The sequence below is a fragment of the Halichoerus grypus genome, chromosome 10, assembly GCF_964656455.1.
Source record: "Halichoerus grypus chromosome 10, mHalGry1.hap1.1, whole genome shotgun sequence".
In the NCBI taxonomy this organism is placed as follows: domain Eukaryota; kingdom Metazoa; phylum Chordata; class Mammalia; order Carnivora; family Phocidae; genus Halichoerus; species Halichoerus grypus.
In genome coordinates, this window is record NC_135721.1 from 109757817 (window position 1) to 109771630 (window position 13814).

General features: G+C 39.1%; 1 protein-coding gene across 5 annotated transcripts in view; it reads right to left on the reverse strand.

Moving 5' to 3' along the window:
* ATRN (attractin) overlaps positions 1-13814 on the reverse strand; it is a 156688-nt gene that overhangs the window by 91087 nt on the left and 51787 nt on the right. For all 5 annotated transcript variants that reach the window (XM_078057008.1, XM_036093386.2, XM_036093391.2 and 2 more), the window contains exons 5-7: positions 12142-12347; positions 10914-11082; positions 182-272 (exon numbers count right to left, since the gene is read on the reverse strand). In XM_078057008.1, the coding sequence (XP_077913134.1) occupies positions 182-272; positions 10914-11082; positions 12142-12347 (466 nt within the window). The remainder of the gene's footprint in view (positions 1-181; positions 273-10913; positions 11083-12141; positions 12348-13814) is intronic.

A 13814-nucleotide genomic window follows, 5' to 3' on the forward strand; every position in this document is an offset into this window, starting at 1 on the left:
CCACTGAACTGTACACTTAAAAATGGTTAAGACAGTAAATTTTACGTTATGTGTTTTTTACCACAATAAAAAAGATTAGAGACAAAACCCCAACACTACGTACCTTTTCAACTACATAATATAATAAGGCATGTGTGGAAGACTGGAGTTTCTAGCTTGGTACAGAAGGGAGACACTTTACCTTGTATAATGCTAAAGAATGGCCGTATCTGACAACCACACTGTTCACGGAACGGTTCAGGGTAAGCCACTCCCTAGAAGCAAGGTCATACCTACAAAATGAACAGATCATATTTTCACCCAAATGACAAAGCAGAGTATCTTATATTCTTCTATTTGATATCATGCAGTTTGGAGATGCTCACTGAACAAGCAATGCAATGAGGCAGCTCTGCAAACAAACAAACTTAACAGCTGGGTCCATGGGGCATATCAGAACTTGGGAAGGGGGGCTGGGCTGCACAACCCTGGGACGAGGAAAAAAAAAATCTACTGGAAGTTTCTATGCTTCCTGAAAACCTTTTCTACATACAGTCTTAATCACTTGCAAGTTGTGTTATACTGAAGGGACATTTACTGCCATAACTTCTCCTTCATTTAGTCATTTGAAATTGAAGACAGGTACTGAAAAAGGAATGATGATTAAGTAAAAGAAAACTCCTAACTTTTCCTTTTCTTTACCTAATTGATTTTTTTAAAGTCATATGTTCAAGAAAGCTAGAATATCATTTGGCATTTCAATTATACAATGAATTCACTTAAAGACTTTTAAAATACGAACATTTAGTAAACATCATTCCAGACATTTTTCGATGCATATATACAAACAGAAGAATACACTGACAATATATATTTATACAAAGGGGATCATGCTATAGATACTTTTAATAGTGTTAATTTGTATATAATTTAATAGAAAAAAGAAATCAAAGGGAAACCAATGCTATTGTTCTACTTTAAATAAATGTTATTTTCTATAAGTTTTCCTGAATAATCCAAGTTTTATATGATGAAAAACATTATTATGTAATGTTTTAAGAAGATGTAAGAAAGTTTTATCAACATAAAAAGCAAAAAAGGATACAAATAAATGTCCATCAATAGAAAATGGATTAATTGTAGTATATCTGTATAACAGAATTATACAGTGAAAAATACACTCAATACATTCTCAACATAAATCTCAAAACAATGTTAAGCTAAAAAATCAAACTGCAGAATACTGTTTCTGTAATGACTGAAAACAGAAAATTTATTAATTCTAATATATGTTCATATATATTAAAAGTGTAAAGATACGTATGTGAACAAACGACACCACAAAATCAGGATATTGGTTATCTTTGAGACTGGGGAGGAGGCATGCAGGGGTTTTTAATTATATTAGCAATGTCTTATTTCCTAACCTAGGTGGTGTATGCATTAATATTCATTATTCTTCTCTAAACCTTTCCTTTTGTCTTAAATATTTTACACATGATCTAAAACAAAATGGTGACATTTACTGAATATGAATACTACATTAATACCAGCTATTATTTTATGTATTATTTGAATATTCCACATTTTTAAAAACACATGAAAAATTATTTAGAAGTTGGATTCACTTTAGTTTTTTAAGTTACATACAAAATTAATTTTAGACAGAATCCACTAACTTCCTGCCTTGAAAGTTGAAAACCTTAGCACACACATTTCCTCCCATTTCTTCTCCCAATTTTTGTTATGTAATTTTTACACTGTCCAGGTCTGCAATACATTCCACTCTATAACTGTGATTCCATAATTCTTTAGTACGGGACCTCTTTTTTAGCTGAAGCAATCTCCTCACCATCCTCTTACTACAACTTCTCCTTGAGTCTTTACTTCTTAATTGGCTGGATTTTGCTGCTGAGTGGTTATTTTCTTGTGGAGCTCATAAATGGCTCCTTTCCCTAAATTCTCTGGTGTTTAAGAATATCTGCTTGCTAGCTTTACAGCTGAATGACATTTTGGCTGGGTATAATATCTTGGGCCATCCTTTCTTGCCTTCAGAACTTTGCAGATGCTGCTCCCCTGAATAATACGGATAGTGAATGCTACGATGGAGAAGCCCAAAGCCAGTCTGATTTTTCCTGTTTTTATGTGGTTTGCTTTTCTGTTTGGAAGCCTGAAGAACTCTCAGTCACTCTCATTTTCTCTCCTCCTCCCTTTCTCTCCCTCCTTTCTTCTTTTTCTCTCACTAATTTTTAAAGTCACAATATTATATTTTACTTAGGTAGAAATAACTAAAATCCAAACAGGGTAACGTCTTTACAAAATGGACTACGTACCACTGCAATACTTTTATGGAGCTCTGGCTGCAGAAGGTCTTTCCTGAGGACTAGCATGGCTTCTGAAAACACATAATACGCCTAATGTTCAAGCCAGAGGCCTGTCTCTCTAAGCTCAAAAGAGAGGAAAGGGGGAGCCCAAATCTCTAGATGATTTAATCCCCTTCTCTTTCAAGTGACATGGAGGGTGCTCAATCTGTATCTTAATGCATTTTGCTCCTCCTAGTCAATGACAGGTCAGCTCTAGCTCAAGAGCTTGTCAGAGACACTAAGGCACTGGCAGGTCCCAATTAACTTGGCGCACATGAACTGCCAAAAGATCTTACATAACAGGTTGTGACTCTTTTTACGACCCAGAGAAGCAAATACAAGTTAAGAAAAATATTGAGGCAATAAAGCATAAGAAATTCCAAGTACTAAATAAATTCTTACGGGAGTTCAGTCCAAGATAATAGAATGTTGAACAACTAGTTCTAAGACCTGGACAAGCAGATAAGCAAAGACAAACTTCAGGAATTCAGAAACAGGTGTCTTCCAGCTCTGCAGCCATCTCTCTCACAAACTCCTCCTTGCTGGCTGGTCTCATGATGACCATCATGGCACAGGGTAGACGGTCCACCATGCACAGTGGCCTGGTATTCCAATCACAGTGTCTGACCATCCAAAGACCATGGCGAAGGCTCTGTGCAGATTGAACATGACCCCAGCCAGAAGAGGCACAGAACTCCCTGAGGCTTCCCACCCAAGAATTTGTCCTTTATCCTAAAAGTTCAATAACTTGATCAAATTAGGTCTTGTTGAACAGCTATATAATCTTCCTGGAACTTCTTGTGCAATTTCAATCTGTTTGTCCTATTTGTTAGGTTCCTTTCTTCAGTGGCAGCAACTATCTTTATATTGGATCTCCTGTCTTCCATGTGTCTTTGCTTTTCTAATTATTTCAACCTATATTCGTTGGAATGTCTATAAAGCTGTCAGTGACTCAATTTTCATTCCAGTTTTTTCTGTATGTAATTTATTTACATTTCCTTAGATGTGTAATCTTCCATTTCATCTCACTGTTATCATTTTCTTGTCTGTTTTTTTTTTAATTCAAATTCTCATTAGGTTGATGTGCAGCATCAAGCAGTTGGAAGAAATCTCCTTATTATTTTTCCTCTATGATCAGTTGTCAGCATTTACGTGCTGTTTTCTTCCTCTTTATTTTCCCATCATAGGATATTTGCGTTAGCTACAACGTCATTTCTTTCATCTTGCTTGTGGTTAGATATTGCTCTCCAGACATTTGCAAAGCGTGGGTGATTTCTTAATTCTTTTTCGCAGTATCTAAGACAACTTTACCCTTCCATCCTAGCTGTAGTGTGAGAGCTGATATTTTATGTTCTATCCACTGTTCTGAAGTCTGAGGACGTGCTGGGGCTCAGACAGGGGAGTATGCGTCTATTAGAATAAACCACCCAGACTCTGCTCTCCTCGGAAATTTTAAGTGTCCTGGGTCAAGGCATAGCCCAAATTAGAAGCAGCCCTGACTTTTGGGCAGAGACAGTCAGCCACCCAATCAATTTCCCCTCTTTCCACCCAGCCCTCCACAGCAATAATTTCTTCTACTCTTCAATTAAGAGAGTGAAATAACAATAATCCCCACTCAGTTTGCATCTTTCCAGATTTGGGGTTATCCGTAAGAGCTCTCAGAATCTCACTCATATGGTTTCTGTGAGGCAAAAAAAAGGGTCAGTTGTATGGTTTCTGTGAGTCTGTTTTAAAGTTTACTGGATTAGGTGATACTCCTTTCCTCATTTGGTTACCTGCTGCTCAATCTTTTTTTTTTCTCTTTTAATTTTTTTTAAGACAGAGAGAGAAAGAATCTGAGTGGGTTGGGGAGGGCAGGGAGAGGGAGTGAGAGAATCTTAAGCAGGCTCCACACTCAGCGCAGAGCCCAAGGTAAGGCTCGATCCCACAACCCTGAGATCATGACCTGAGCTGAAATCAAGAGTTGGATGCTTAACTGATTTGAGCCACCCAGGTGCCCCTTTACTTTTTCTTTTTAAACTTTTTTTTTTTTTTTTAATTTGCTTAAAGGAAGGAAATTCAGTGATGAAGTTTCAACTAGAAATCTTAACCTAGGAGACCAAGACCATTTGTCTAAGAGGACTCTTGGGTGACATAAAATGGGGACTGCTTTTTAATGTAACTTAAAAGTTTTGGATTAACAGGGTTGTGGAAAAAGTAGTAAGCTCAACTGCTGAAATACGCTTATGTAAGAGTATAAATGATGATAAAACTTATAATCTAAGTTTCAGAAATCCTTCTAAAAGGAGTCACTGTATTTTTACTTTCCATGAGTTAGTAAAAATTTATTTGAAACTATATTAATTTTCTACATGAAACACATAAAGCTGTAAAAATCATGTTTTGATCAAGTACAAGCAGAAAAAATTTTACAAACACATATGGCTCAGGAGGTATACCAGTCGCATAAAAGCAAGAGGTGACATTAATATTTCCAGGAACAAATATTTGTGAGGGAAGTAAATAATTCATTTACTCTCCTATTCACCTGATAAACACTTATTTGAGCACATTCAATGAGCTAAGCTCTGAGCTGAGTGAGCAAACAAGGTCTCTAACCTCAGAGAACATATAGTGGAAAAGGCAAAAAATAAGCAAATTCAACAAGGGGCACATACAGCATTAAAAATGATGTCCACTGCTCTAAAGGAAATGAGAACTATGAAAAAGAACAGGGAGAACCTGCCAGAACTGGATGATCGGGGAAGATCTCTTGTGGTACAGTTAACTGAGATCTAACAGGTGAGAAGAAAACAGGGTACAACAGCAGGAAGAGTCTGGACCAAAGGGAGGAGTGAGCACAAAGGCCTTTAGAGTAAGGATGCACCCAGAGAGTTTTAGGTAAAGCTAGAAGGCTGAGGAGGCAGGAAAGGAACAAGTTGAGTCTGGGAAGGTAAGCAGAGTCAGATCAGGTAGGCCCATTAGGTCCAACGGGAAAAGCCAATGATGAGTTTTAAGAAGATAGTAAATGATATGACTTACACTTTAAAAAAATCATCCCAGTTGATATTCAAAAAATGGATTAAGAGGAATGCACGGAGGGGCACCTGGGTGGCTCAGCTGAGCGTCTGCCTTCCACTCAGCTCATGATCCCAGGGTCCTGGGATCGAGCCCCGCATCGGGATCCCTGCTCGGTGGGGAGGCTGCTTCTCCCTCTCCTGTTCCCCCTGCTAGTGTGCTCCTCTCTCTCTCTCTAATAAATAAATAAAATCTTAAAAAAAAAAAAAAAAAGAGGAATGCATGGAAACATACAGATTGCTAGGAATCTACTGCTGAAGTCTAGGTGAGCAATAATGGCAGGCTGGTCACAGAGAGAAAAGAATGAATATGACATGTATTTGGTGGACTTGATGAGATTAGCATATGAGGAGGTGAAGGAGAGGATCAAAATACCTCCCAAATTTTTTGCTTTGAGAGAGGATGATGCCAAATACAAGCGTAAAAATCAGAGAAATGGTAGAATACTTGACTCTCATAATATCTAAATGATAGTGGAAGGGACAATCACTTTCACACCTTTAATTTTACCTTACTTCTCAGGGTGGTGGCACGAAAAGTGGTTACAGTGGGGGTAGATTTTAAAGGTAGAGCTAACAAGACCTGCTGACATACTGTAGCAGACAGCCACTGGGGTGGTGGTCTTCATGATCTCCCTTTCTGGGTATTCATACCCATGTATAATACCCTCCCAAGTGTGAGCAGGATCTATGACTTGCTACTTACCAACAGAACATGGCAAAGATGATGAGATGTCATTTCCACGACATCTGTCCTGCCAGGAGACCCAATCTAAAGAGAGACTCTCCTTGTGACCTAATGAAGCAAGCAGCCACACTAGGGAAGTCAAAGTGATAAGGAACTGTGGGCGGCCTCCAGAAGTTGAGGGCAGCCTCCACTTGGACAGCCAGCAAGAAGCTGAGGCCCTCAGTCCTAAACCACAAGGAAATGGATTCTGTCAACAACTCTAGTGAGCTTGGAAGTGGACTCTTTTCCAGTTGAACCTCTAGATGAGAACACAGGCCAGGTGACACCCTGACTGAAGAGCACCCAGTTAAGATATGCCCAGACTCCTGACCAGCAGAAACTATGAGGTAATAAATATGTTCTGTTTTAAGCTGCTACGTTTGTGGTCATTTGTTATGCAGCAAGGGATAGCTAATTTACACAATGAAATGGGGAGTGAAAAAACAGGAAGTCAAGGATGGCTCCAAATGTTGGGATTAAGCAAAAAGAAGTATGAAATAGTCATTAACTGAGATAGGGACATCTGGGGCAAGACCTGGCCTGGAGGAAAGATCAGTTTTGGACACATACAGTTTAAGATACCTCTTAGACAGCCAAAAGATTGAGATGTAAAATAAAGAGGTGGCGATATGGGTTCAGGTGAAAAGTCTAGGATGCAGACATAAATCTGGGGGTCATCAACATAAAGACCAAGATATTACATGAGATCACCAGGAGAGTGAATATATACTCTCACAGAAGAGGACCAAGAGCTGAGCCCTGGAGCACATCATCATTCAGAAGTCAGTCAGTTGAAGAGGAACCAGCCAAAGAGGCTGAGAAAGAATAAGTAGTTGGAACAAATACCAAGAGAATATAGAATCCTGGGAGCCAACTGAAGAAAGTGTTTAAAAGTGGAGTCGGGGGGCACCTGGGTGGCTCAGTCTGTTGAGCTTCCAACTCTTGATTTCAGCTCAGGACATGATCTCAGGTTCCTGGGATCAAGCCCTGCCTGAAGCTCTGTGTTCGGCAAGAAGTCTGCTTGGGGATTCTCTCCCTCTCCCTCCCCCTCAACTTGTGTGTGCACTCAAGCATGCACGCGCTCTCTCAAATGAATGAATAAATCTTTAAAAAAAAAAAAAAGGAAGGAGGGACTAGTTATATCAAATGTTGGTGAAAAATCAAGTAAGATGAGGACCAAGAATTGAAAATTTAAAGTTCAGCTCCTTGGTCACGTTAGCCACATTTCAAGCTCAATGACCATACATGGCTAGTGACATGACAGCACCCCACTGGACAGTGATGATGTACAGAAACAGAAGACGGGATAAATGAGCATAGATGTAGGTAATAGCTAAATATGGTGGTGGGAGCTTGTGGAAATCCTCTTTGGATAACCGTTACCTTTCAAAATAGAAACAGGAAGCAAGGCCAATAGCTGAGAATGAAAACAGGAGAAAATGTGGTGGAAATTTGAAAACTGAAAAGAAATATGGCAGCTGAGCAGGAGAATGAGAGCAAGACTGAGACAAAACCAATGGATTGTGAAACCCTGTGGGAGCCAAGGATTGCTGGAGGTCACCCAACTTCTTGCATGTACATGCATGTCTTCTGCCAAATTTGGGCAATTCTCAGCCATTATTTCTTCAAATACTTTTTCAGACACTCTCTCAGCTCCTCTCTTTCTAGGACTCCTCCGGTGACAGAAATGTTAAGATTTTTTTTGTTATGGTCCACAGGTCTCTTAGGTCCTGTTCATTTTTTAAAATATTCCATTTTCTCACTGGTTCAGATTGAGGGATTTCTATTGTTCTATCTTCAAGTTCACTGACTTTTTCCTCTGTCCTCTCCATTCTGCTGTTGACCCTGTCCACTGAGATTTTTGTTTTGGTTACTGTATTTTTCAGTTCTAAAATTTCCATTTGATTCTTCCTTCTATCTTCTATTTCTTTGATGAGGCTCCATTATTCATTTGTTTCAAGTGTGTCTATAATTGCACACTGAGGCATTTTTATAATGGCTGCTTTAAAATCTTGTCAGATAATTCTAATATCTATGTCATCCTGCTGTTAGCATCTCAACTGCCTTTTTTCATTCAAGTTAAGATTTTCCTGGCTCTTCACATGAGAAATGATTTTCAATTGAAATCTGAACATTTTGGGTTTCATGGCATGAGACTCCGGATCTTATTTAAATCTACTGTTATAGCAGCCCTCCTCTGACACCCCAGTAGGGAAGAGGGAAGGCCAACTCATTACTGCTGTTACTCCCAGGTGGGGGAGAATCCAGGCTCCCCACGGGGTCTCCACTGACATCACAAGGGTGGGGGAAACCTCATTCCTGCCTGGTGAAGAAAGTCCCAGTTCCCTAACTGGCCTTCAGAGATTAAGACTGTAAGCAAGTAACATGCAAAAACAAAAACCAAAAGGCTAAATATTATACTAGGTTACACAAAAATCAGACTGCTGAGAAAGTCCCAGCTCCCTAATTGGTCTTTTCTAACACTGGCAGTTGGGGGATGGTTGGAGCACCTCACTAGATCCTGGCAAGAGTGAAAATCTAGCCTCTACACTCAGACTTTGCTGACAGGAGTGAGGGTGGGGCCAGTTCTTTCTGTAGTGTTTGGCTGTAGTAAAGCAGTTATTTGTGTCTAAAAGTTTTCTGTCTTGCTAAGCTGCCCCTCTCCTAGTCCTTAGGCTAGACAGAATAGGTGGGCTTATTCATGGGGCTTTTTCGGCTTGTGCCTATTGGCATTTCCAGATTGTTGCTTTTTCCAGCAACAAATCTGAGATATATGAGACAAAAAGAAGACCCCTGGAATTTACCATTACCTCATTCCTTAAGTCCCGAGGTCCCTAGCCAGACTGCCTTCTCTCTACCTTTTAAGAGTTTTCTCATGTTTGCATTATATATAATGTCCAGGATTTTTAACTGTACTTACCATAAAGAATAGGGGAAAAGTGACCTTCATTTCTTTGTGATTTTTAATAATTTCCTTTTTCATATTCTATTACTAAAGGAGAATTGGGGCACCTGGGTAGCTTAGTCAGTTAAGTATCTGACTCTTGGTTTCAGCTCAGGTCATGATCTTGCGGTCGTGAGACTGAGCCCCACATCAGGCTCCCCACTCAGTGAGGAGTCTGCTTCTCTCCCTCTCCCCCTGCCCCCCTGCTCCTGTGTTTGTGTGCACCCGCACTCTCTCTCTAGAATAAAGAAATAAATCTTTAAAAAAAATAAAGGAGTATCTTATTTACTTTGTGTTCCTCCTGGTTTGTCTTCAATTCTGAAATTATTTTAAAATTCTTTCCTAACTTCTACCATCTCATTTCTGGATTTTTCTACCTCTGATTCTATTGTTCTTTCATGTCTTGCATCATTTTCTTCCTGTATTTTAGCTTGTTTGGGAATAGTAAGTTCTCACTTTCATCAGTTTTGTGAGTATATTTTTCTATTATGCTTTCACGTACAAAGGGGGGTTATTCTACCAGGTGCTCTCTTTCTTCTTTCTATGTTACTTTAACTTTTAATTTTCTATGTTATTAAAACTTGATGCTTTTCTGTTGCTCAGTTTTACGTAAAACTACTTTTTCCTGAACTTGCACAGGAGAGGCCTGGGTTAGGACCATCGTCCTAATTTCTCAGCTCTCTAGCTCACTCTTCTGTTGTCAACAGTGCGGTGTTCAAAACACAGCAGCTTACTTGTTGAGATATCTGGCTCTGTTCCCCTCCCTGACTGTTATCTGGACACTCTTTTAACTTCTCCTCTAAGGTCCCTATCCTCTTCAATCTGAATTCTATTCCCAGCAGTTTCTCCCTAGTGTGGAACTTTCTCTTGTGAAGAGACTGGCTAGTTCATTTTGAGAGCTAAAAAGGCACAAACTGCTCTAACCCCTTCAGATCTTGCTACAGATACCTTGTGCTTACCCCCTACCAGAATACACAAATCTTTCCAATTCTGGCTGCCGTTCTCAAAGCAGCTTCTTCTAGGTATGCTGGAGCCTGTCAGCTGACCACTTACTCTACTTTGCTTACTCCTGCTCAGATGCCAACACCACACAGGTTTTGCATCTGTCAATTGTTAGCACCACCCATCTGTGTAGACACCTTCCGACCAAGTTTTGTTTCGTTACCCATGTGCTTTTTCATTTTGCTATCCTAGTTGTCTATGTGCTTTAATGACTATTTGAGGGATTCAGAAACTATGCCATTGCTGCCATAGTTTCTGAATCCCTTAAAGAACAGATGCTGGTTTTTGACAATCTTCATTAATAAAAAATGCCTAGAAAAAATTTCCAGGGCACAAAATCAGCATGAGTGTGTGTTCATAAATTTCTCCTAAAATCAATCTTCGTAAGTAAATTCATGACTCCACTGTGATACCATATAGTCTCCCTTTAAGATAAGCAACATAGGACCAGCAGACAGACCTTGAACTCTGCGTCAAGTATTAGACAATAGCATAATTTCCTCTAGCAAGCTATAAATTCAAACCATCTGATCTACAGAAATGCTAATCAAATTTATAGGTAAAGTAACCCCCAATTTATATACAGTCTAAAGCAAAATATAAGAGATGGTATCTAGAAAAGATGAATTCTTGCTTATTATAACAATGCATTCTTTGTGGCTCCCAACTTCAAAAACTAAGAATATGTCCAAAAAATTCTGGAACACTACTACTAAAATATTAACAGGGATCTTCCTCAGGTAATAGAATTACTGATGATTTCTTTTCACTTATCTCTACTTCATAAATTTTCAAAATGGAAAACTAGTAAGCTTCTTGCAAAAACGTTTAAAACAACTTACGCTAGAACCATGTTGTAATCTGAGTGGTTGAACATATATCCTCCAACAATCCACATTATATTTCCATTGACCACAGCTTTGTGAGAGGCTCTGGGGAGCTTTAGGTTTGAATATTCCTCTCGAGTCCAAAATGACTGGTTAGCTGGTACAGGAATTGAACATCCAGGACCTAATAAAACAGAATAAATTAGCTTCACAAAATGCAGCTTTAAAATTACTGCATTTCAAGTTTTAATCATATAAATATAACAAATATCTAAAGAATACTTAGTCTTTCCTTTAGCATCTAAATATCAGACAAAACCCTTTAATTCATGCTTTCAATTCACTCAAAGCTGGTGACCAAGAGTCATCTCCAGTAAAATTCAAAATCACATACTTTCTCATGATGACGTGACCATATCCAGGTTAGGATTTTTTAGTAATGAAATACTTGCTTAAGCAGCTCTCAGAGGAAAGAGTAGACAAAGAAATTATTAATTCAAATGAAAAACTTTAGGGTTAAAATGTAAGGACTAGCCCCAGGAGTAATAATACAACCCATCCCATTCCTGGAAAATGAAGAAACTCCATTCTTGGGGGGTGTGGCTCCACTGCAACCTGTGCCCAGAGGTAGGTCCTCAAACACTTCAATTACTTAACTCGTTGACGTCAGCCAAAGCACACAAATGAAAGCATTTAAACAAGCACATTTCCTTTCAAAATAAAAGTACTCTGAAGAAAAGGGTAAATGTATAAAGAAAATTACTAAATCAGTAACAGGTATTATCACACAACCCTTAAAGAATTTGCTAAAGTTTCTCTGATAACCTCTCTATCTGCAGATAATTCCACTCGCTGTTTTAGGATTCTATTGCATAATCGACCCCAATTTTTTCCGAATTTATTGAAAGTTTCTGAGAGATACTATCATTGTTAGTTCTCGTCCCACCTCCTAGGCTTGGTTCTCTGCTATGTTTTGTTGAGGCTGAGACCAAGTCCTCCAATTTTCATGAATGAATTGCAAAGAATATCAAACCCCTCCACAATTCTAAAGAGACCACAACCACACATCTATGAAATGGAAAGATTTTTAAGAATCTGAACAAGGAGACGCAAAAACTTCAATGCTACCTGATATCTGATTAACATAAGTGGTACATATGCAAGGAATGAAGTCAATGTACAATTTACTCAACTAGGAAGATGCTGTAAATTGAAGAAAAACAAAGATAAAAGAAGCTCCTACCCTGCCACTCGGGGAAGCAGGAGCATCCTCTGACATCACTCGAATTGCAAACGCCTCGATCAGGAAAACCACAGTAATGGACACAGTGAGGAATGTCGCATGCTTCCCCTTTCCAGTTTTCCGGACACTCACACTGGACAGTGTTGCTGCTATTACTGCTCTTACATTCTCCTCGGCCTGAGCAGTTGTTCGGACACATGTCAAAACTATAAAAACAGTGGCAGAGAATGAAATCAACACAAAGCAACACTTCAATTAATTTAGCAGAACTTTCACCTACACAAGGTTTAAGACTCTCACTGGCTTTCCAGTTCATTCACAAGCATAATGGCAGTACTTACCAGTTGGCCTAAATGGGATCACTCAACACTGCATAGGCAGGTAATGAAATCAAATCCAACCCTGCTGGATTCTCATAAGGGAAGACAAGTTAAAAAACTTAAAGGGAGAAGTTCTTTCAAAATGTCCAGGCTTAGCTTCTCAAGGGTGGGATGACTATGCTGTTCTTGGTGGCCCCACCAGTGATGAGCATTAGAAAACTGTCAGATGAGGAGCATCTGGGTGGCTCAGTCGGTTAAGCATCTGCATTCGGCTCAGGTTGTGATCTCAGGGTCCTGGGATTTCACCCCATGTTGGGCTCCCTGTTCAGTGGGGAGTCTGCTTCTCCCTCTCCCTCTGCCCCTCCCCCTGCTCATGCTCACTTGCTCTCTCTCTCTCTCTCAAATAAATAAAAATTAAAAGAAAAAAGAAAAAAAGAAATTTGTCAAATGCAAGCTTGCAAGTTTGGAGGAAGAGGATAATACAAAGTGCTAACAATATATCACCCATCCTGGGGCACCTGGGTGGCTCAGATGGTTAAGCGTCTGCCTTCGGCTCAGGTCATGATCCCAGGGTCCTGGGATCGAGCCCCGCATCGGGCTCCCTGCCCAGCGGGGGGCCTGCTTCTCCCCTTCCCTCTACTTCTCCCCCTGCTCATATTCTCTCTCTCTCTCTGTATCTCTGTATCTTGAATGAATTAAAAAAAAAAAAAACTTAAAAAAAATATATATATTACCCATCCTCATGGTGTGTATACCTCTGGACAGTCTCTGAAAGTTCAGAGAATTAAAGATTATTGCCCAGATTGGTGTATTTAAAATTCCTCAGTAAGTTTATCTACTCATGTCAGATGGAAGAAAAGGGAGGACCAGTTTAACTCAACAGTTTAACTATAATGTGTCGCATTATAACATGACTTAAGATACTGACAGCACTCTGAGAAGACATAATTCAGATTTTTAAAGGGCGGAACAATAACCGAACTATCAGGATACTTTTAAGAGTGTAGATGGTTTCTTCTAAGGCCTATGAAGAAAACTAAAAAGAAATTTTGTAGCAAAGCATGTCAAAAAATCAGGAATCAGTTATTAAAAACAAGCTAATTAATGTTCACACCTACACCCAAATATCAGTTTATGACACTATAAATATTTATATACAGTATTTTTATAATCTATGTAATTAGAATGTAAGAAATGTGTATACCTACTTTTCAAGCCCCAGTAAGCAGAATAAGTACACAAAGTATTTGGCTAAAAAAGCTGAATGACATTCTTATAGGCCTCTAAAAAGTGGTGTCTACTGTCTCTATAATAATACAAACACAGAAGAGAGGCTTCAATTTCATCTTTATT